This window comes from Rattus norvegicus, chromosome 1 (assembly GCF_036323735.1).
Source record: "Rattus norvegicus strain BN/NHsdMcwi chromosome 1, GRCr8, whole genome shotgun sequence".
NCBI classification, from domain to species: domain Eukaryota; kingdom Metazoa; phylum Chordata; class Mammalia; order Rodentia; family Muridae; genus Rattus; species Rattus norvegicus.
This window is the reverse complement of record NC_086019.1, coordinates 262910041-262933887: the sequence shown is the minus strand read 5'-3', so window position 1 is coordinate 262933887 and position 23847 is coordinate 262910041. Positions and strand designations below refer to the sequence as shown.

General features: G+C 46.4%; 2 protein-coding genes across 13 annotated transcripts in view; both read right to left on the bottom strand.

Annotated features, from left to right (window-relative positions):
• Positions 1-21229, bottom strand: part of Pdcd4 (programmed cell death 4) — a 36923-nt gene extending 15694 nt beyond the window's left edge. For 2 of the 12 annotated variants that reach the window (XR_010056940.1, XM_063272662.1), the window contains exons 1-4: positions 6721-7046; positions 6422-6531; positions 3453-3559; positions 1286-1588 (exon numbers count right to left, since the gene is read on the bottom strand). Coding sequence is in view for 6 of the 12 variants with exons in the window: in XM_063272662.1 (XP_063128732.1) it covers positions 1286-1588; positions 3453-3495 (346 nt within the window). In the remaining 6 variants the exon portion in view is untranslated. Of the gene's footprint in view, positions 1-1285; positions 1589-3452; positions 3560-4013; positions 4060-6421; positions 6532-6696; positions 7047-7103; positions 7244-21092 lie in introns of those variants that run through there. The other 10 variants (XR_010056946.1, XM_063272663.1, XR_010056939.1 and 7 more) reach the window with 9 other exon arrangements.
• A 107-nt stretch (positions 21230-21336) lies between these two features.
• The window catches only part of Rbm20 (RNA binding motif protein 20), a 241241-nt gene continuing 238730 nt past the window's right edge, over positions 21337-23847 (bottom strand). Inside the window, exon 14 of the mRNA XM_039080732.2 lies at positions 21337-21468. Coding sequence (XP_038936660.1) covers positions 21427-21468 — 42 coding nt within the window. The 3' untranslated portion in view covers positions 21337-21426. The remainder of the gene's footprint in view (positions 21469-23847) is intronic.

The following is a 23847-nucleotide window of genomic DNA, read 5'->3' as shown; positions in this document are numbered from 1 at the left end:
TTACAGAACATGACACTGTGGTGCAGCTCTAAATTTTGGCATTTCTTGGAACCAGAAAAAAGAATAAAGAAGAAAAACATTTTGGGCCAGGAAATGTGGCATTAAAAGCTCAACACATTTAAAAAAAAAAAAAAACATTCCACAGATATCTATAATGACTACCGTCATGCTAACATGTAATATTCTTCCACATAAAGTGCACATTAAACTATACTTAGAAATTAGCAGTATTTTAACAAATAATTGCTATTTAAAAAATCAACAGCAGTAACAGCTGTTTCTCTCTACTTCTGCATATAGAACAAAGACTATAACTTCAACTGAGCAATTCACTTTTCCATTATCAATTTACTGTGGCATTTTTAGAAGGCCAAATTTGTCTAAAATAATACTTTTTAAAAAGCCTTCAGAATGCCATTGCCCCCCTTTTAAGTTTTCATTCTATACCTGGACTATAATCCTTGCCAACACAGCAGACCAGAACCAGATAACTTCAGATCACTTTGATTGATATGATTATGTAAGCTAATCACAAAATAATTTCTGAAAGACCACTGAATACTGATATATTTATCTTTCCCTATTCACCTCAACAAAAATGTTTTTCATAATCATATTTTTTCTTGGCATTAGTTCTATGTTCATTAATAAAAGATGCTGAAATTCAATCTCCATGTTTCAGTTCCCCCCTCTTTCCAAACACTTCATCACAAGATCCATTTAAATTATCAGCGTCTTAAATGTGTAACTGAAGCTCACACCATTCAAAATCCAGTCCAATCTCCAATTCTACTAAAATCCTACTATAGACAGAGGCTGAAAGCCTCTCATCCAATGAATTTTAAATGTCTATCAGTATTCTAGGCACTGGATACTACAGTGAAATAAATCAATCTACTCCAACACTCAAGCAGCAGAACTAAAAAGAGCTCAGACCCAGATCCACGTATATGTTACCAAATGCATAGTCACTATTTTTAACATTAGACATAGATTCATTTGGTAACAGTTATAATAAACCTGACCACCTTCATAATGTGTATAAAATTCATAACTGAAAGCATCAATGTCTACTATATTTTGCTGAGAGGAAAAGAGAAAGTTTACTCCAAAGAAAAAGTAAGCAACCTAAAGAAAAAGTGGTATGGGCCTTCAGCTCTGCCATAAAGATTCATGCAACTCATAAAGCCCTAGGACTGTTAATGCTTTCTCTGTTTACAACAAGGGAGTCCTAGCACAGGAACCGGGGTTCTTCCAGTTGTTTCTTTGCACAGCACACACTAACCTTTCTTTGGCAGCCCCCTTCCTTTCCCAGATCTGGACCGCCTATCTAGCAACCTTCCTTTTGGACTGGTGGGCACAGCTACTCCACTTCTAACTGCTTCACTTCCATTATCACTGACTGAATCGCCTCGGCCAGAGTCCCGGGATGAATTTTTCCGCAGTCGTCTTTTTGCTTTAGCATTAATTCTAGCTTCATTAATAGTAGATGCGGAGATCCAATTTCCATTTATTTCATTCTTTATTTCCTCAGTGCCAGCATTTTCTTCATCTCCAGAAAAGAGAGAGTCACTTAAATTGTCAGGGTCTTAAAAGAGAAAAAAGAAAACCAAACTAAGTATTTCCAATATCCACTGTTATGTCAGGTACAATTTTTTTTAAAGATTTATGTATTTATTTTATGTATTTGTACACACAGTCACTGTCTTCAGACAGACCAGAAGAGGGCATCAGACCCCATTACAGATGGCTGTGAGCCATCATGTGGTTGCTGGGAATTGAACTCAGGACCTCTGGAAGAGCAGTCGGTGCTCTTAACTACTGAGTCATCTCTCAGCCCCGTCAGGTACAATTTAATTTGGTTACTTCACATGCAATTAACATTCTGTAGGCTAGTAGTAGTCATACATTGGCAATTTTACATGACTTGATCTAATAAAGGACAGATAAGATTATTTGTCCCATTACCAAGGAAAGTAAATGAAGGTACTGAATTTTAATTAACAGGGTTTTCTAAAAAAAAGTTATTACACTTGCTTGGATAATAAAAATCTATGTTAGTATGAAGAACAAAAAAACTATAGACTTGTGAGCAAAGAGTTACCAAGTAGAGAGAGGTAATAAAGAATCTTGAGACAAAGGAGATAAACTGCACAGTGTCTAACATACTTTTTCTACTGGACAGTACAAGTTCAGCACGTCATACAGATGAGGAAATCAAGGTTCTGATGGTATTTAAACTATTTTCAAAACTCTCCCTGCTCAATTACAAATGTTTAGGAGACTTAATGTCTGCAATATATACTTGACTTGTAATCAAATACAACTGTTGAACTGACTGCCTTCAATATAGGAAATGCTCTTAAAATCATTATCTCCAAAACTATTTCCTTAAATTTCTATCTCTGAAAGGTCCCCAGCCTACACATGTTGGTACATTAGCACCTAAAGTGGTTGGCACATTAGTACCTAAAAGAGACCAAATGGTCTTTTGCTTAGAAGTCATTTAGTTACTAATTTGCTATCAGAATTCTTCAAAATATACCCAAATCTCATTCCCTCCATGAAAACCATCCTAACAACTTCAGCCACTAGAACACTACATGGTCATACAATGATCATTCAACCCATTGCAGCAATCAATGCTTTACTTCTTTTATGACTTTCCCTGCTCATAGCCTCAAAGAAGGGGCTATTACCAGACTGCACTTCCTGTCAACAGCACCCCACAGACCACTCTCCCCTGTCTCAGATGTCTTTGACAAGCAGATGGCGCCTCAGCTTTGCTCTGGAGACATTTTTAAGTCAGAAAGGCCACTGGCTTCATTACCACTCTAGCAGTTTATTTTCCCAGATGGGTAACTCAAATAAGAGGCAAATCACCCAAACTGTCTGGTGTGTAATTGTAATTATGATAATTATTATTATGATGTAAAGTTGACATATATGACTTTTATTGTAGTTTGTGAGTCTAAAAAGTGAAAACTGAATCAATTTAAAAAGCACAGATGTATTCAATTCTTTTAGATTCTTAGCAAAAAAGTACAAATGTTAATAAGAAAACACTGTAATCCAAAACAAACACACATAGTGTGTTACAGCATTTCATTAGTCTGTCTCTCTCCTTCGATCTTCAACAGTCTCCAAAGTGAAGACAGTGGTGTTCTAAAGCATGCCCTTACTGAAAAACTCTTTCAAAGCTTTCTACATTATCTCAGTGTAGAAGTCCTTACTATTGTAACATAACGTCGCTCAACACTGTCCCAGCTAAGTGTACCACCCTCAATGCTGACCACTTTTAAATGCAAGTACTCAAAACTTTTACTAGTTTCCGTTGCCTTTTTGTAGAGCCAGGATACCTTAAGCATGGCTAAGAAAGTACTTTAAGAGCTTTACTCTCATTTGGAACAGCTTCAAGGTTGGTCACAAGGCAGGGTTAGAATACAACTCACCAGTGGGGTTCACATTCAGTATCTGCTCGTTTTCTACATCCATTTTTCCTTAATTTCACTTGCACTGATTATACGCAAATTACTAAATGGAAGTCTTCCTTTAGAATCTACGTTTTAAAAAAAAGAAAAGAAAAAGGTTCAACATCTTCTAAACTGACACAATAAGGTAAATTCAACTTACTTGAATAAAATGTAAAAAAAAAAAAAAAAAGCCTCAATCCCTTCAAAAATAGTCTAATTAATACTTAGCTCCCAATTTCTCCATAAGCTTTTCTGAGACAAAAAGAAAAACAAAAAATTACATCAGATTTCAGCATGTGCCAATGAATCCCTTAAACGTGAGGTTTAAAGAAACATTTATAACACACATCTTTTAAACATACACACCAAATCTTTTACGATTCTCTCCCCCCATTACCATGTGCGTGTACATGCATGCATGTGTGCACGTGTGTGTGCGTGCTTCTGCATGTGTTTGTGTGCCACATTATAAGCCACATTGTGAATAGACAGCTGTGTAGGGCAGAAGAGGGCACTGGATTCCCCCAGAGCTGGACTTACAGAGAGCTGTGAGCCAACAGATGTGAACTCTGGGAGCCGAACTCAGGTCCTCTGGAAGAGCATTATGCACTCTTAACCCACATTCCATCTCCCAAGCCCACATTTAATACAGTCTTAAAATTAATTTGACATCCACATACGGGGACATAAGTACTGGATAAATCTCTAACAAAAACTAAAATTTACTCTAAAATAAAAACAACAGTCTTGGCTAATCAGAACATTTCATGTACTGATCTTTCCCATCACAGACTATCCAAAACCAGAGGCAGCTGTCATTTCATTTCCTCGTCCATTACATTGTCTTTTTATGAGGCACTGAAACAGGAAGAGATTTTTAAGTAACCCTTTCTATTATGTGATTTATATTCAGCATATGGCTTTTATAATCTAAAATTTTCATTCTTAAAAAAAAAGCACAACCTGCTTTAAGAATAAAAGGCAGATGTGGTTAAAATACACACACACACACACACACACACGTAATCGCAGCACTAGAGGACACACATGGGTCACCAGGAGTTTAACACCTGCATGTGAGACCTTTGTGTGCTGTGGAGAGCAGACAGGTGATAAACTTCACCAAGTTTAACAAGCATAAGGCCCTCCACATCTATATCCTTTCTCCCTAAAACAGGTATCAACTTGTGAAACAAGAGTAACACCTTATGCTGAGGTGATGTCATGACTGTTAGGCTACACCAAGACGTTATCCTACCCAAGAAACAGAACATGGTAAAAATCACTCTCTAGTTCTGCTCAGAATTAACTGACATGTAGGTCTGAATGGCCACTTACTTCCCGGTGTTAATTTTAAATGACTTGGGATCTAGAAAAAAAAATGAATTTTAAAGTAGATACGTAGAGAGTCATACAAATGTAAGACCAAGTATAGTTTGGAAATGGAGAATTTTACTACTTTCCGTGGCTGAAATTGCTGAATCCTGCTTTCCCTCAGCGTATGCCTGGATCACTCGCTAGAGGAAATCTGCCAGCTCTGATGTGATCTGAATGTAACCAAAGTTACATCTTCAAGTGTTATTTTCATTCTGGATGCGAGTAGAACCTTTGAGAAAATATTTTCTGCAGCATCCAGCTAATAAAGGGGGAAATATTATAAATAATGCTTCTCAGGCCCTTTGTAGTTCAAAATGCATTGGATACGCGTTATTTCATGTTCTTCATGTAGAGGTTCAGAAGGAGAAGGTGGCCTGGGCAAGAAGAAACAGCAGCACAGCCGGTGAACCACAACAAGAATCCAGATCTGGTAAACACACTACAGGAGCTTACAGCGCCGTATAGGGAAGTCCTTCTTAGGGTTAAAGAAGTTTATGACAGCACAGGTTTGTTGCACCAACTGTTAATTCTGCTTTCCAAACACTAAAAATAAACTATGATACTGAAAACAGCTATCAGCAAATAACCAACACACATAATACACTGCTTTATTAATTATAACAGCCAAACCATGGAGATAACAGCCGGATCAAACAGTCAAGGCCCAGTCACACCGATAGCATCACAGCTGTTATAAAGGACAGTATGCTGCACTCTCTTCAGTAGGCTTTTTCCTTTTTCTTTTAATTTAACAATCCTTAAAATGCTTACTTCAAACAATGTAGGCCAAAAAAAAAAAAAAATCTAAATTCCACTTGCTCCACACTAATCTATACAAAATCATTTCCCACGAGGGAGGAAAAAAAAAAGCCATGCATACAGCTAAAAAAAATGAAGGCTGAAATTAACTGTTCTCCAGTGCGTTTCCAAAATGCCCGATAAATTACTCTGACATCCTGGAAGTTAAGTTTAGACCATATGTTAACTAGAAAAGTACCTTAATTCTTCCCTGGGATGCAATCATATTAATTAGTAACATGCAATCAGATAAAAGCGCTCTGTGACAATAATGCAAAAAGCAACCACTATAGAGAAGAAGCATGCACATTTATTTTTGCAGTCGTAACAAGTATTTGCCCTTACTATTACTACGAGATACACAGAGACATCGCAGGCCCATTACGGATATAAATACTAGGACGAGCACATAAGCTAAAGCCTCAGTTTTGTTTTGTTTTTTAATAAATAAATAGGGCCTTCCCTCAAAGTCTCAAACTCTTAAATCAAGAATAATGCAACTGTGAGACTATCAAACTGTTTTAAACGCAGCCTGTAGGCCTCACACCCACACCTCACCCAGGCCAGGAGCCGCATTTTGAATCATTCATAGCAGATAAGGAGACTACAGAGGCTGGCTACAGACCCAGTTCCCAAGGACGGGGACCTGGGAAGACAGGCAATACCTACATCTGCAGTTTTGAGACTGTTGAGGGTAAGGGTGGGGGGCGCCAAAAAACAAAAAAACAAAACAAAACAAAACAAAAAAACAAAAAAGCACGCCCTCTACGTACATTACAGTAGCGGACAGACGTGCAGCAAACACAGCATGCGTTCACACAGAGAGGGGGCTCCCTTCTCGGCTTTGTTTTCTCTAGGCTATATTCTATTTTTTTAAGGGACCCTGTGCAGGAGACAGCAAGGAGGAGTTGGCACAGGTCAGGGCGGGCAGCTGTCCGCGCCCCGTGCCCGCACCGACCGGCGCCTTTCCCGCAGGACCCCGACCCTCCCGCAGCGAGTAGGGCCAGCCAAGGTGGCCAGGCCCGGGCTCGGGGCGCGGACCCCTCACCGGATCTCCGTCCGGTCGACACACCTCTCCTACCGTCCCGTCCCCCGCGTTCAACTGCGTCCGGCCGGGCGCCCGGGGGCTCCTCTGGGCCGCGAGCGCACGCACGCCCGGCCGCCGGGGAAGAGGCTGCGGAGGAGGGGGCGGGCCCGCGCTGCAGCGCCCCGGCCGGGCCGGCCTGGCCTCGGAGAGCGAGCACCCGCAACTCCCCGCAGCCCCGGGCGTTGGGCGAACGAGGGTGACCCGAGGGCTCCGAGGCGGGTGGGGACCGGGACCGACCGTCCGGACCGCCGCAGCGAGGCCTCCACGCCCCCTCCCCCTCCCAACGTGCGACAGCCTGCGCCGACCCGGGGCCACCGGAAGGAGGACGCCGCCCGCCCGAGCGTGCGAGCCGCGCCCACCGTACTGACCCCCTCGGGCCGCCACCGCTCGCCCGGGTCTCTGGTCCGCCGGGCCCCGACCCCGCTCCTCAGCCTCCGCCACCGCCTCGGAGCGCCTCTGGCCCCGCTCGCTCTGTTTGTTTTTGTTTTGTTCTACCCAGTAACACGGGGGCGACGGCGTGGCGTTTATTGGCCGAGAGGAGGACGTCCTGTAGCCAATCGTGGTGGCGGAGCTGCTGCCGAGGCTGCGAGGCAGAGCTAGGGGAAGTGAGACGTGGAAAGTAGGGGCGGAGCTGGGGGGGGGGGGCTCCGACGTCGGCACATGCGCGCTGGGCTTGGCCCCTCGCCAGGGTGGGGGCAGGTGGGAGGGCTGGGTTGTGAAAGCGGGTGGAGGGCTGAGCTGGGGTGGGGGCTGGGTGCGGCTGGTGGCTCGGACCGGCCCATCCTCTCCACGGGGCGTCTCAACCCTTGCAAAGGCTTTGGGTTTCCTGAGGTCCCTGCCATTTCTGGGCGTCTGGAAGAATCTGCAACCTCTACTTACTTCTGCCGCTGGCCCTTGCTCACGCGTGGCTCCTACCGCGTGTCCACGTGCTCAGGAAGTTTCTTGCAGCAAAGGCCTAACCCCTTTGAGATAAAAATCGCTCCCATTTCCCAGATAAAGAGATACAAACATTGAAGTCCCTTTGCCAACCAGCCAGGCCACTGTGGTTCTTGCATTCTTACCAAAGCTGGGTTTCTCAGCCATTTGGCTATGGTTTGTGTATTGAAAGAGTCCTCTACAGCTGTCTTCCGTGACTTTTCCTTCAGGCTGCCATCTCTAGCCTTCATTTTGTCTGAGTCGTTATCTCCTGAGATAATGTGCAGTACCGTATGTTCTCCCTGTGCACTTGGAAAGTGACTGACCTGCTTTCTCCAGGCCTGTTTACATTTAGACTGATGGCAATACCAGAACGTTCTCTTGGTTGTTTCAGAATTGAACTGCTCAATAGCAGCCGCCACCCCCTAACGTGGGCCTTTCTACCCAGTCTCCTTCTGCCTGGTGTTATCTAACGCTATTACACACACACACACACACACACACACACACACACACACACACACACACACACACAGCCTTCCTCACTGCATAGATGCCCCTCCTCTGGAATCCACTAGGACAGCTCACGGCTCCACATCCTCCCTTGTCTCGCCAGGTTTTTTATCGCATCATCTCGAAATGTTTCTCCTAGCTGGTATCTCTGCCTGGTACATCCTATCCAAGTCTCTCAGCCTTCCTCAGTCTTTGTCAAGTCTCATGCCAATATAATCCATTTTCTGAAACCTGATTCCTCAGAGTACCAGCCAGTCTGCGGGGCTGATGGCGTTCTACCTGGCATTGTTTTATCTGAGTCCCAGTCCTGGCTTATCTCACAAGACCTGTGTCTCACTCGCCCTTTGCATCGCGTGCTTGAGAGGCACCTTGCAGATATGTTATGCCCATATAATAAATATGCTCTGTGCAAACTCAGAGAATCCCAGGAGTTGGGAGTCATCACTGTCTCTCCCTCAGAACTTCGTCACATGGCCAGTATCTGAAGCATCACTTGACACATGCTACGTCCAGGCTTTATGGGGCAAATACCCCAAAATTGGTAAATAAGAATAAAGTACAACTCCCATTTTTTAAAAGGGCATCTTGGACCTTTGAAAAGAGTCCGTTTAGGAAACCTGGCCCCCAGGAAGAGGGCCGAATAGAGAATAAAACATTCCCTTCCCTTTGCTAACCATCTCGACCCTCACCCTGATACCTGAAATCCCCAAACACACTGTAGTATGTGGTTGGCCAGTTTGAGCAAGATAGGAATGGTGTCCTAGTCCCAGCTGCCTACTCTCTATAACAACCCCACTCCCTCCTCAAGACTTCTGTTTCTTTACCAGTAAAATTCAGAAGTACAAGAATTTTGCAATATTTTAATAGGTATCCTGAAAAAAAAAAAAAACACAGGGGGAGAAACTGTTTTATGGCCACATCTTGGAGAGAACACCTTTCAACAAAGTTAAATTTTCCTTTACTCCTAAACTCTGTGGCAACTTTGGTGGCCAGTCTAAGAAACTCAATGTCTCTCTATTAATATCTTTTTCTTCAAGATATCCTGGAACATGGTGCAAGAAACCAGTTTGGGAATATAGGTAATGACAGCCACTATCACGGACATCCCTTCTAGCCACACTGGACCCTGACCACCGGTGCTTTTATAGCTAAATGTTCTAAAAGATTGAAACTAAAAGAAATACACTAGAACTAGGAAAGTAGCCAGGTGCCAAGAACCCTTGCCTAGCAAATCAATCTGCAAGTATTTATCGGCTGCCTGGTCTGTGAAAAGCACCTAATTAATCCAGCTGTGTTCTTGGCAAAAGGCATTTTCTTTTTTTTTTTTTAAATTGGGTATTTTATTTATTTACATTTCAAATGTTATCCCCTTTCCGGGTTTCCTCTCTGGAAACCTATCCCATCCTCCCTCTCCCTGCTTCTATGAGGGTGCTCCCTCACCAGAAGTGTCAGCAGAGCCTTTACCATGTGTTCAGACAGACATTAAATACCCTCCCTTCCCCAGGAAGCCGCAGGTCTGAGCAGCGATAAGATGCACAGAGCAGGTGTATGGCTTGTTAAGGTTTGTGAGAAGAAGAGAAACAAAGTCTCCAGTTTTTGCTTTTAAGATATTGACTTTGTTCCTAACTGCATTGCTTGGGGCATTTCAACTTCTCTTCCCCAGATCTGGACTGTAAAAGACGGCCTACTTCAAGGGTTCTCTGGAACTCATTCAAGTCCTGACACCTTGAGAGGCTCTGCAAAGAACTTAGGTACACCACAGGAGTCCAGGAAATGAAAACAAGAGAAAACCGAATTTTCCTCTAGTATTGAGAAACGACTCAATGACATACGGGCAAAATAATTGTGGCTCTCAATCTAGGATCTACATGTGGATGCAAAGCTTTGACGATAAAACTTCCCATCATCCCACTGGCAAGAGTGACAGCAGTCGTCAAACATGGTGGTCACACCTATGATTCCAGCAGTTAGCAGGGAGGCAAGAAGACTGCCATGCGTCCCAGGCCAGCCTGGGCAACAGCGTGAAGGCATCCCCTAATCAGAAAAAGGGCAGAGAAATGGATGGTGTTAGGTTTGGCACATGAGTAAACTGCCAAGAAATACACAAATGGAAGACAAACTGCAGAAGTTCTCGCAGTGACCTCCGGGCTCTTGACAGCCTCTCCATGCTCTGAACAAAGCCACATTTGAAATCTGAACTCTTAGCACTGTTCTCACCCTTGCATGAAACTGGAAAAATCCATCTTTCGCAGTGAGAGTGGTCCGCTTCCTTCCAGAGAACTTGCAGATGGGATTAGCATAGGCATCAGCCCTGTTTGCCTGCCCTGATCTCTTGGCCTCCTTTTTCCGGAAGACAAGATTTTAGGAATTTCCATAAGAAGCTATGTCTCCTTTAGCGCAAGTGGTGAAACTTGAAACATAGCCTGAAGAGGAAGCTGCAGAAAGAGTCTCAAGGAAGACAGCTGACATCTGCATGGCTTTAAGGTTTACTGAGCACTTCTCTGTATACTTTCGCCTCCCCCCAATATGTGGGTAGGACACTCTGTGCTTCAGCTGTGATGGAGGTGAAACATAAGGGGGTCACTAGGAATCATGGGGCTTTTGTGTGGAAAGCAAATCTGGGCGATTCCCTACTTGAAACTTCTCATTTGATGAGTACAGAGACAGATGCAGAGGAATTTAGTGAGTTGCTTCCTAACCAGAGCCAGGAGAGGAAATCCAGTTTCCGTGCCCAGGCCATGTAGGGATCCTATGGACAGGAAGACTGGCTGTCCGGAAGCCAGGTTGCACTACATTCTTTCTACTGATCAGCCTTGAGTCTTTCTAATGGCAGCCAGACGTCTGGTCTCCAGAGCCTTCTCCTGTCATCATAAAGGGAAAGGAAGAATGGCGTAGCTAGAGCAGAGCGAAAGCGCATGACGTTAAAATGCTTCGTAGACATTTCCAAGAGCCTCATTCTGGGCAAGAAGACCACGGTAAGATCAGAAGCACAGCACGGATATAATAGATGCAATGTGTCGGCGCAGTATATACCCAGGAGTGTTCCATAGTTCCATAGCTTTTACCTCAGCAGTTCGGCTCTGAGAGGCTTTCGTGGCATCTTGTCTTTTATATGGCTTGTTTGCCAAATCTACCCTGCTACAAGTTAGGAACAAGCTCACCTAGGGACAAGGAACGCCAGAAAAACATGTTCCCCTGAAAAATAAAATAAAATTTTGCCACATCTACACCTTATGCCTACACCTACACCTGCCCTGACTTCCAAGCCCGTGCCGAGGCCAGCTCCTCCGGCCCAGCTCCCCCGGCCCTTGCAATGATCGGTCGGGGAACCCCGTGCTTTCCTGTGCTTACTACCACTGGTGTTGGGCTCCTCCCATTGTATCTCTGGGGGCTCTATTTGCATTCTTTTGGAACAGTGGGTTCTGGGCCAGGCTTCACACACCTCAGAATAAACCCTCTCTTCTCCCTCTTAGTCGACATTATCCTCCCTCGCCTTCCAAATGCCAATCTTAAGGCTAGTAGCATCAAGAGAGCCTCCGAGAGTAATGAATGGCCCAGAGTTGTGATTCAAAGAAGCAACTCTACTAGGAAATGCAGAGAGGGCTGGAAAGAGGTGCTGGGTGGGCTCAAGAGAAAAGGGGTGGAAATTGAAGCTGATTAACAGTTAATCAAACTTGTATTTGTCCTGATCAGAAAAATCAAATTAGTGACAAGAAAAGGGGGAAAGCCAAAAAAAAATGATATTGTAACCAATTTTTATGAGTGTTTGTGCATGCACAGTTACATGTTGCATACACGCATGTGGACGCTGGAGGACACCCTCAAATGGCATCTTCAGGAACATCCCCCACCTCCTTTGAGACAAGGTCTTTCTTCTGCCTAGAGCTCACCAATTGGGCTACATGGCTGGCCGGCAAGCCCCAGGGTCGGCATGTCCTCACCTCCCTAGCACTAGGAGTATCAGTCATATCACCGTGTCAGGTTTTATACGAGTGCTGGGGATGGAACTGGGGTCCTGGTCCTAGCAAAGCAAGCTCTTCCCTGACTGCACCGTCCTCAGTCCCTAGATACTGGACTCCACAGAAGGTCAGAAACAGTGGAAGGGCAATGGAGGTGGCCTGGTGAAGACAGTTTGCCCAGGTTACAGGAAAACAGACCAAACCCAAACCCAAACAAAAGAGCAATCTGGTGCCAGGCAAGTGCAGGTCACTGAGTGGTCTCACCAACTGTGGCCACCTTCCTTTCTTTTCCCCACGATCCTTTGCTTGTGGCTTGCACCTCTCCTTATGTTTGCAACACACCACATGTACACATACAGACACACAAATTCATGGACACACACACACACACACCTTTTTCCTCCTTCCAAAAGTCTAGGAAGACCACTTCTAAACAGAAAAACTAGGCCTGACATTTTGACACCACACCTCCAGGAAATCCCTGGACTCTGCAGCCGAGCAGACCAGAAGCATAGTTGGCAGTTCTTCAGCACAGCGGACAAAGCTGTCCTCCAGATAGGACCTAGCAGGCAGCAAGTTCCTCTGGGAACTACAAATGCAGAGGAAAGAAAAATAACTGCAAAGGGGACAATAGGACAATATTCCTGCATACATACATGTGTCTACGTGTGTCTGTGTATGTGTCTGTGTATGTGTCTGTGTGTGTGTCTGTGTGTGTGTCTGTGTCTGTGTGTCTGTGTCTGTGTGTGTGTCTGTGTGTGTGTCTGTGTCTGTGTGTGTCTGTGTGTGTGATTGTGTATGTCTATGTGTGTGACTATGTGTGTGTCTGTGTGTGTCTGTGTATATGTCTGTGTGTGTGACTGTGTGTGTCTGTGTCTGTGTGTCTGTGTGTGTGTGTCTGTGTCTGTGTGTCTGTGTGTCTGTGTGTGTGACTGTGTGTGTGTCTGTGTGTGTGACTGTGTGTGTGTCTGTGTGTGTGACTATGTGTGTGTGTGTGTGTGTCTGTGTATGTGTCTGTGTCTGTGTATGTGACTGTGTGTGTGTCTGTGTGTGTGTCTGTAAGTGTGTGTCTGTGTCTGTGTGTGTGACTGTGTGTGTGTCTGTGCGTGTGTCTGTATGTGTGTGTGTCTGTGTGTGTGTGTCTATGTGTGTGACTGTGTGTATGCCTGTGTGTGTGTCTGTGTGTGTCTCTGTATGTGTCTGTGTATGTGACTGTGTGTGTGTCTGCGTGTGTGTCTGTATGTGTGTGTCTGTATCTGTGTGTGTGACTGTGTGTGTGTCTGCTCATGTGTCTGTATGTGTGTGTGTCTGTATCTATGAGTCTGTGTGTGTGTGTTTCTCTGTGTATGTGTGTCTACGTGTGTATCTGTGTGTCTGTGTGTGTGTCTGTGTGTGTTTCTCTGTGTATGTGTGTCTGTGTGTGTTTCTCTGTGTACGTGTGTCTGTGTGTGTATCTGTGTGTCAGTGTCTGTGTGAGTACCTGTGTGCGTGCCTGTGTATGTGTGTCTGTGTATGTCTGTATCTGTGACTATGTGTGTGTGTCTATGTGTCTGTGTGTATGTATGTATGTATGTGTCTGTATCTGTGAGTGTGTGCATGGTATTTTTAGATAGTTCTCTTTGAAGACAAGGAATCTAGGTCGATGTTTTATTGATGCACTTCAAATGGTGTAAAAGGTTTTCTAACTTTTATGCAAGTTTAATTATGAACATGCATTTGATACCACAGCTGCTTCATAATATTTTTCTAAAGACGGCAAAAAGGATCACATCACCAAAACGGTCAAGGTTTGGGAAATGGTACCTATTCTGTCTAACACTCGGGTCTCCGTTGAGGGTGAGTGCTCCACCAGAACGGCCCATTCCTCTGTAGGGTGAGCCAGGAGCAGCCCCAAATGCTAGTTAACTTTCCCAGGAAAAGAGCTGCAGCCACAGTGAACATCTGACGGAGCTGCTTAGCTGGTAGAGCTTCAGCAGCTGTGGAAAGGGTGGGACGTTGCAGGTCCAGAGATAAATTCTCTCTGACTGTTAACCCCTTAAGTGGCAATTTACTGCCCACCTCTGTGTGTGACCGCACATCCTTGTGACTTTTAGTTCAATTTCTTTGGAATGTACAGAATGCCACCAGACGGCTTGTAAGACCTAAATCAAGGGCTTTCCTCTTCCTGTTACCACCTACCTGAGGAACCCACTGATGCATTTGAAAAGTATTTTAACTTATGACCTTTGTTCTGTCAGCATGAAAAACTAACTGGAGCTGGACAATGGTGGTGCACACCTTTAATCCCAGCACTTGGGACAAAGGCAGCCAGACCTCTGAGTTCAAGGCCAGCCTGGTCTACAGAGCAAGTTCCAGGATAACCAGGGCTTCACAAAGAAACATTTGTCTTGGGACAAACAAAACAAAACTAATTGGAACAGTTCCTATGTTGAAACTGCTATTTACTGTAACCTAAATTTGTGTTCTTAGGTCATGATCATATTTGGCTCCAGAATAAATTATCTCTCATTCCCATTGAGACAAGAGCAGTGCATTTATTTTACATCATCACAAAGCTTTTTTTTTATCAGACTGCCTCTGCCTCTGCCTCTGCCTCTGCCTCTGCCTCTGCCTCTCTGCCTCTCTGCCTCTCTGCCTCTCTCTCTGCCTCTCTCTCTGCCTCTCTGCCTCTCTGCCTCTCTGCCTCTGCCTCTCTGCCTCTCTGCCTCTCTGCCTCTCTGCCTCTCTGCCTCTCTGCCTCTCTGCCTCTCTGCCTCTCTGCCTCTCTGCCTCTCTGCCTCTCTGCCTCTGCCTCTCTGCCTCTCTCTCTGCCTCTCTGCCTCTCTGCCTCTCTGCCTCTCTCTCTGCCTCTCTGCCTCTCTGCCTCTGCCTCTCTGCCTCTCTGCCTCTGCCTCTCTGCCTCTCTGCCTCTCTGCCTCTCTGCCTCTCTCTCTGCCTCTCTGCCTCTCTGCCTCTCTGCCTCTCTGCCTCTCTGCCTCTCTCTCTGCCTCTCTGCCTCTCTGCCTCTCTGCCTCTCTGCCTCTCTGCCTCTCTCTCTGCCTCTCTGCCTCTCTGCCTCTCTGCCTCTCTGCCTCTGCCTCTCTGCCTCTGCCTCTCTGCCTCTCTGCCTCTGCCTCTCTGCCTCTCTGCCTCTCTCTCTGCCTCTCTGCCTCTCTCTCTGCCTCTCTGCCTCTCTCTCTGCCTCTCTGCCTCTCTGCCTCTCTGCCTCTCTGCCTCTCTGCCTCTCTGCCTCTCTGCCTCTCTGCCTCTGCCTCTGCCTCTGCCTCTGCCTCTGCCTCTGCCTCTGCCTCTGCCTCTCTGCCTCTCTGCCTCTCTGCGCCTCTGCCTCTGCCTCTGCCTCTGCCTCCAGTGCTGGGGTTAAAGGCATGTACCACCACAACAGGCCCCATCACAAAGCATCTTTAAAGGAGCCCCAACGTTACTGGAATTACGGTGGAAATGCTACTTTAGGACACCCCAGTAGTTACTCTGGTTACGCACGGAAGCTACCCCCACTGAACCACACTATGCCAGCCACAGAGGTGCAGTCCCCAAAAGCTTTCTAAACAAAGGCACAGCCATGCCACTCACGGATTGATTGTTTAAAATCCTTGAAGTTCCTGGGGAGGGACACCACTTGATTCCTCTGGAGATGTGCTCTGAAGCATTCTGCGAGTTTCCTGTGACTTTCTATAACGTGGGGCAGAGTGAACGCCTTCACCCTGGCCCTCTTTGTGCCCATTTCCTATTAACACCTTGTGGGGTGCACAGTGGAAAACAACAACGCAAGGGGACGGAGTTTGGTGCGGTTTCCAGGTCCACTAAGGAGGCTCCTTGTACACGTGGCCTTAGGTTTCCACCCTCGTGATCTCCTCCTAATACCTGTTTTTTTTTTAAAAAAGTACGTATGTGTGCATGTCTTTGTGCGGATTCATGCACATTAGTACAGTGTCCACCAAGGCAGAAAACAAGGTTAGATCTGGCAGAGCTAAAGTCAGAGATGGTCGTGAGCCTCCTGGTCATCGGGAAGACCAGTCTGCATTCTTAAGCACTGAGCCATCTCTCTAGACCCCCAAAATAATCTTGGCAGACGATGTAAGAGTCTGCTTCTAGGCAGCCCTTGTCCACATTTACACACATTTGCAGCCAGGAGGCTGCATGGCAATGTTTGCTCATAAGCCTCCTTCTCTTAAGTGCCCCACAGAGCAGCGCCTCTCAACCTGGGGTCAGTACACAAGGGTCACCTAAGACCATCGGAAAACACAGATATGTATATTACAATTCATAACAGTAGCAAAATTACAGTTATAAAGTAGCAACAAAAATAATGTTATGGCTGGGGGTCACCACAACATAAGGAGGGCCACAGCATTAGGTTGAGAACCACTCTGCTAGACCTCAGGAACAGGCTCACTAGGTAAGAGTACTTGTTCTTTAGGCAAAGGACCAGGGTTCGATTCCCAGCACCCACAAGGCAGCTCACAACTTTATGTGACTCCAGTTCCCAGAGAACTTAGACCTTCTTCTGACTTCCTTAAACGCCAGGCACATGCATGGTACATATACACACTTACACACGGGCGAAACACTCACACTCACGAAAACTAAATCTTAAGAAACCTTTAGAGATATAAGGCAGGTGTTATAGGACCGAGAGGAACCAACACGGCGAAACTTTGTCAGCATCATGCATGGTGAATACTTGTGCTCAAAGCCACAAGGTGAACTGGATCTGGCTGGCTGGTGGCTATAGACATTGATGAAGCTGGTTGGTTTGGAACTATACAACTGCTTTGAAACCAAAGTTTACCAGGCACGGTCATGTCACAGGACCTTCACAGACAAATGTGACTTCCTTCAAAGGGGCAGTTGTTCCCAAAAATACTGTTACCGTCCAGAAGTAGATCTCCTCCCTCAGAGTGCTGACTCTAGCTGTCTTTAAAGATGTCTGAGTCACTGACAGCCCTGAGAGCGACTTTCCCAGGGGACGCTACAGGCCTGAGAAGACGTTTAAAAGTACTGCCTCTGAAATGGCTCCAGCTCTTGCCTAATCGGTAGGGAAGTAGCCCCGGGGTGGTACATTAAGACCGTGTTTGCTTTCTGGATCCTAAGTCCAGGAAGCCTTATAAAATTTCTACAGGCAGAGAGAAGGGAGGAAGACCTATTTGAAAGTAGAGGCCGCAGGCCTTGAGGGAGCAGGGCCAGCCACAAGCTAGAACTTGTTCCATGGAAAAACTTGTTCCCAGCCACAGCCGTGGTGGTTTATGTGACCTGGTAGCCAGGGAGGACCACGTGTCCAAGCAGGCTGTGCTCAGCATATCCTCCGCCTCACTCAAGGAGCCGTTTGAAAACACCAATCTTATCTCCTCTCTGCTCCTTAGCCTCATGAAAGCTAAACGGGTTACTTCCCAGATGAACTTTGCTCAACAAATAAAATCCTCGCTCTGAGCAAGTCACCTCTCACACCCACTGTCCTCGGCCTCCTCTCCTGAAAACAGAGACGTATGGCATCTTCTGCACTAGGGCCAACGTTTGAATTAAACGAAATAGTATTTGTAAGGGTCTTAGTGGGGGAACCTGACATCTTGCAACACTTGGTAAATAATGGTGTTTGGCTGCCATCAGCTTTTACTTCTCAAATCCTGATTGAGCCTTCGGAGTTGAGTGATTTTTTTTCCCCTGGCTGAGCCAGGGTGGACAGGTTCCACCATTCCCTAGCTGCCTGTGTAGCCTCATGCTGGCCTCTGGGCTGTGCTTTTCGTTTTGACATTGGTTATTCCATCAGAATTGTGGATTTCTGAAAGGCCAGACCTTGGTGCCTGTAGGCGCTTGCCAGTAAATGTTTGGTAAAAGAGTAAAGGAACGAATAAAACTTCTATTTCCTGTTCAAGAGCTATGTGGGGCTGTCCTTAGGGTTTCACTTCCAGGTTTGGCCCAGGCCATCCCTGTCGTTTGCTGGGTCTGCAGGGAGCTGTTCAGAGAAAAATACTGCAAGCAGTCTTGGAGACAGCTTGCAGCGGGAGCCTTACTGTGTTGTGAACGCACAAAGAGAGGGACTGGTGTCCTTCTCTCCTCCGCAGGCCCACCCCATGAATGGCAGGAAGCTGAAGTTCTCCAGGACCCCCAACCACAAGGGATCCCAAGCATCAGGATCAAGTTGACACGCCCGGCTGGCCTGGGCTGAGGCAGAATTGAGAGGCCAGTCTTCTTCCCACCAGTGAGCCTGCATCACTGGGGTGAGGCCTGCTTCAGAGGAAGAGCTGACAAAAATAAAAACGAGGTGGCAACAAGCTGCACAGGAAGTGGTGGGTCTGGGAGCCAGAAGGGAACACAGTTGTTTAGGTGACTCGCCACAAGAAAAGCTCACCACGGCAGACGCAGAGCCAAGCCTGAAGTCTATTTGCACTCAGGAGTCCCTTCACTCAGAGGGTGAGCCTGAATGCTGCTGTTTTGTTGTTGGGTAGATCTAGGCTCAGGGCCACCTCTATCGGGTTGGTCATCCCACAAGTGACCTCTCCAAGACTCGCTTTCCTTATCCGAGAGCCACTGGGAGAATTACAGAAGACATGCATATGCTAAAAGTAAAGATTTACATAAAAATATTTTTGTCCTTATTAAGACACAGAAAGTGAAAACAGCCAAGGTCTTACTATACAGTCTTACTATAGTCATAACACTACACACCACACACACACACACACACACACACACACACATACACACACACACAGAGGAATCAACACATGTACATACAGTTGCACACACTGTACATAGGCTACACACATGTACATCATATACAACACATATACACAGACATACCTCTCTCTCTCTCTCTCTCTCTCTCTCTCTCTCTCTCTCTCAGTTGAACTTTGACACTTATGAAGCAACAACAACTGTCCAGTTCTCCTGTTGGCTGTTTGTTCCCTAACTAGAAACAGACCGTCTCCCACTCAGCCTCAGTTCCTCTAAATGTGGATCTGCTCACGATGGATTTTGCTTCCCTTTTCTCCATCCACAGTCTTTAGACACTCTTGTGTGGGTGTCCTCTGTAGCCCTGACCTTTTCACTAGTTCACGAGTCTAGGAACCAAAGAGATACTTAAAGGAAAAATTCATAGGGACTCTGCCACTTACTGGCTACTATGTGCCTAGCACGATACGGCGTCTCTGTGTCTTTGCCAAACCCGGGAAAATGCTGCTGTTGTCCTCTTTGTGCAACAGATAAAGAAGCTAAGGCTAAGAGGTTAAAAAACAAAAACAAAAACAAAACAAAACTGACTTGCCTATTCCCACCCCAGCAGTGACAGGCAGGGCTGGGATCTAAACCATCAATCAACACCAAGTTTTCTGCTGTCATCTGCTGCCTTGTGACACAAAACCTAGTTCAAGTCCTCAAGGAGCCCCTGTATCCCTTGCCCTGAATACAGTCCAGACCATTTTTCCTTCGTATTTCCACTTAGGCTTTGCTTGGCCCAAGCCACCCCATCACTCCCTCCTCTTTGCTCTCTTGGAATGAAAGGTTCAGAGGCAAAGAAGACTGGAGACCCTCCACTTCCCTTGCCCCCTAGCACCATGGCCAACCTAAACTCCTCACAGGGAAACACCACGGCTGCCTGCTGGGTCGTCTGTGAAAAGCCCCCAGCTGGGGTAGCTGGGGTAGCTGAGGTGCCGGGGCTCAGACAGGCAGAGTACATAAACAGCTCATCCAGCCACATAGCTGGAGGAATGGCCTGCAGCCAGCTGCTGCCTGTCTGGGTGCCTAGACCCTCCCAGGCCTGGCCAGCCAGAGCCCTTTTCTGGGAAATCAGCAAAGCAGTTGGATCCTCTGGTGTGGGGTTATGGAGTCATTCATGGATGGAAAGGGGGGGGCTTCTATGTCAGGGAGAACCTGGCTTAAATGTCAGCTCCCCCACCTCCTACCTGACTTCTCCTGGTCAAATATTGATTGTCTTGGTTATAAATGAAGTTAACCACACTAACTGTCCAGCCCTGGCTTTCTGTCTCCTTGTTTTGGAGGAACTGAGGCACACGACACTGAGGTCTCTGTCTGCAATGTTCTCTGGCCAGGCTAGAGTGGAGGTGTTCTTCCCACGTCTAAGGGTGAACCCTGTGGCTCTGTTCCTGGTCTACTTTAACTGTATTGAGCATCTCACAGCAAAGAGGATATTAAGGCTTTGGGCACATAAGCTAAGCAGAGGTCTTACCCTGAAGGAACACACAGATTAGACCAGCGGGGAAAAGACGACCCACAAAAATAAGTATCGTGTGCGGTTAGGAGTAAAGAGTACATTAGGAACGCCTCAGATCAAAGCCTAGGAAGGGTGAAAAGCAGAGAGGAGGACTCGAAGGGAGGGAAAGGCACAACTAATCTCTCATAATCTTAAGTGGTAGGTCAGACATGTGAGGACCAGTGGATGGCTAGCAGCCCAGGGTCATAGGAGTTGGAGCAGGGTGGTGTCTTTTGATAGCCCTCTATAGAATTTCCCAAAGTGAGAAAAAAACAAAAACAAAACAAAACGAAAAACCAGAAAACATTTTCCCAGTGGGTATTTTGTTCTCTGAATGAAATAGCTCAGAATTAAAAACAAAAACAAAAACAAAAAATAAAAACCGTGCAGCCGCGGAAGGCTGCGGCTTGTTGCTGGCCAGCTCGGTAGCCTTACGGCTTTCTTCTTTGCCCTCTCACCCAGCCATCTGCCTGCACGAGAGAAGTAAAAGTGAGACAAACTGCGTAGAGAGTCCTTTCTTAGTAGACAGACTCCCTCGGGGCCTTTGTTGCCCTGGCCTGTCTTGGCCCAGCTCTCCACATTCTAAGAAGTGAGCCTTCTGGGGACAGGATGTGTCAGTGAGAAGCAGCTGGCTTCAGTTGTGTGGGGTGTGTGTTCTGGACTAGGTGTTTTGCAGCTGATTTCCGCCTGGGTCGAACTGTGCAGCCCTCAGCGCATGACTACCTAGAAGATAAGCCTGAATCGCCGCCGCCCGCAGGACTCACCTACAACAAACCAGCACTCCAGAGATAAACACGGCAATCCAGAAAACGAATTCCTGATGCTTTATCAGCAGAAGGGTTCCGAGAGGATCATGAAACGCAGGGAAGCTTCCGGGAGACACGGGGTCTACATCTGGCCCCTGCTGCTCAACAGTCTGGGACGGTTCTAGGGAGCTCTGCTCCAGCCAAGCATGCCCAGGGTCTCATAAGAGTCCAACCTCAGGAGAGAGAGCATGGGATTGAGGCAGACACTGCTGTGTGTCACTCACTTGCTTTGTGTTCTTACCTGAGTCACGTCTTACTGGTATGCATTCTTCAGCTGTAAACTGACAGTATCTCATCGCTGTGAAAACCAGGAAGAAAATCCCCCCTCAGAGACCTGTGAAGGAGCAAGATGGAGAACCCCAATCAGACCTTACTCAGACAAAAGTCCCATTAGGTTTGCCCCTGGAGAAGGTGCTTTCTTTGTTTGCATACTGACAATGGGCTTGGTGTCCCCCCACCCCCCACCCCTGCCCCCCCCCCTCGCTCTGGACCCTTGGAGACATGTGATTATTAGCATGACTTTGGCTGCCGGAGATAAACGCACTGATTATTGATGGAAGTGTTAAAAGGTAAAAGGAAGGAAAACAAACTGTAGAGACGAGGGGAAAAACAAACTGTAGAGAGGAAGGAAGACCCTGAAATGCAACAGGACCTGTTTGTCCCGGGACAAACAGGTCTATACATGTCGCTCACTCGGACGTCGGAGTGCAAAGATCCCTCTGGGGGCTTTGAAGACATTTCTAATGGTAGCAAGTCTGTAGAGTTTAACAAGGCGATGCTTTACAGAATGTCGTTTTAGAAAACAAATTATCTTCAAATATCTCCACGCATTAAAGTTTGAGTATTTAAAGGGGAAACTCTCCGGGGTAGACCTCCAGCCCCAGGGAACAGCAAGCCTCTTCCACAGTGCTCTGGCCACAGTTAGGTCAGCTGACTACCTATCAAGAGTGGCCCCGGGGATCATGCAAAAAGTCAGAGATAGAGACGTTACTCAAAAGGAATAAAGGCAACCCCAGTTAACCACGGGGTGGGGGCGGGCAAGAACGTTCTTGCCCAACTGTATCCGCAAACAGGTCTGATGGACCAAACAGGCATGCTCCTTGATCGGTTGGCCCAGGATGCAAATCTGTTTGACCTTTACCCATGGTTTTAGAGGGTAAATTTCCTCCAAACGCATGTGGTTTACCCAGCAGGGGAGGAAAGGGGGCGGATCAGGAAATAAGATTTGTGGCCAGACCAAACACCTAAGTTCAATGAGTTGATCTGTTGTCATTACATCTGTGTGAATCCTGTGGGTTTTTAGAGAAATGGAACCAACTGAGCAGGTGTCTGCCATGTTTCAAGCCCAGTGTTTGAGGGCAAAAGGCACCAACCACACTGCCCAGGGCTGTCCTGGGCAATCTCCAGCCTTCTAGCCAAGACAGCTGGGCTAAAGGGAAGTCCTGGTTATAAAAGCACCTTCTTGACACTGTTTCTCTAAATATATTTCCGTGTCCAGGTAAATATCGTTTATGTACAACAACACAAAAATACAAATAAAAAGAAGAAAATTTAGAAACATCTGCAATCCCATTATAAATAACCAGTTACCGCATGGCGTACATTAATAACCATTGTTAACAAGCTGTCGCGTCGCGCATGTAAATGAGTGCATTAATGAGAGTTATTTATTTATTTTGCCCAAAAATAAAAACCTTCCAGAAGGGCTGCAAAATGCCACCTTCAGGGCAAGACATACAGTTGACGGCCACAAATCACGGCAGCTGCAGATGCCTGCAGCTTGTAAAAGGACGGACCCATCAGTAGACTGGAAAGCACAGGGTATTCAGGGGTCCCTACCCCTCACTGTTGATCTATTGGCTACTGATAGATTCAGGGAGAAGGAAGATCATTGCCTCGGGGAAGACCAGGCCACTGATGGTTCTGGTAGGCACTATTCGATAGTTCTGATCCAGTGACTGACAAAACCAAACCAGAAGGCATGAACTGGGTAAGGGCTTGGTCAGGACAAGGGCAACAAGTCTGGTCCTTTGTGGTCTCCAAGTTTTCAGGGAGAAACCCTCACCAAAGCTGGATAACGTTTTCTCAAAGGAAACATAGCTTTGACAGAACAGCAGATACCTTTGTAACTGCCCCAGCCACTGACTCCTGTAACAGGGGAATGGGTGGGAAGGAGAGCGGGCACTTAATAGGGATGGAGGAAGAAAAGGCAAGGTACGGAGAGAAAGAAAAACATGCTGTGTGTATCCAAGCCATCACCAAATAACAAGGTCAATTATGAAACCGTCTCCCTGATGCACTTGGGGATAAGAGAAGCAGCTCTGACAGTATGACCATGACTATCCCGCCAACTTCTATCCCTCCTGGGTTCCCAAGTACAAACCCCTATGCACTCAACACATGCAAGTAAATAAATGAAGCTATAAAAAATACTGCCAGAAAACCCAGGAAACAGCTTGCATAATGTGAAGATGAAGAGGCCGCTTAAGCAAGACAGGAAGCCCAGAAGCAGACCCTGAACACTGGAATGTTCTGAGCTCCTGCATGAAGAAAGATTAGTGCAGACCAAGCTCAAAAACAAATGGCAGGCTAGGGCAAAATATTTTCAGCTTTCAGTGGACAGAGGATTAATGTTTCTCACCAAGCACACAGATGCCTGGTGCCTGCTACAGTCAGACTCTGACTTCCACCCCCGCCTGGGTGCTTCAGAACA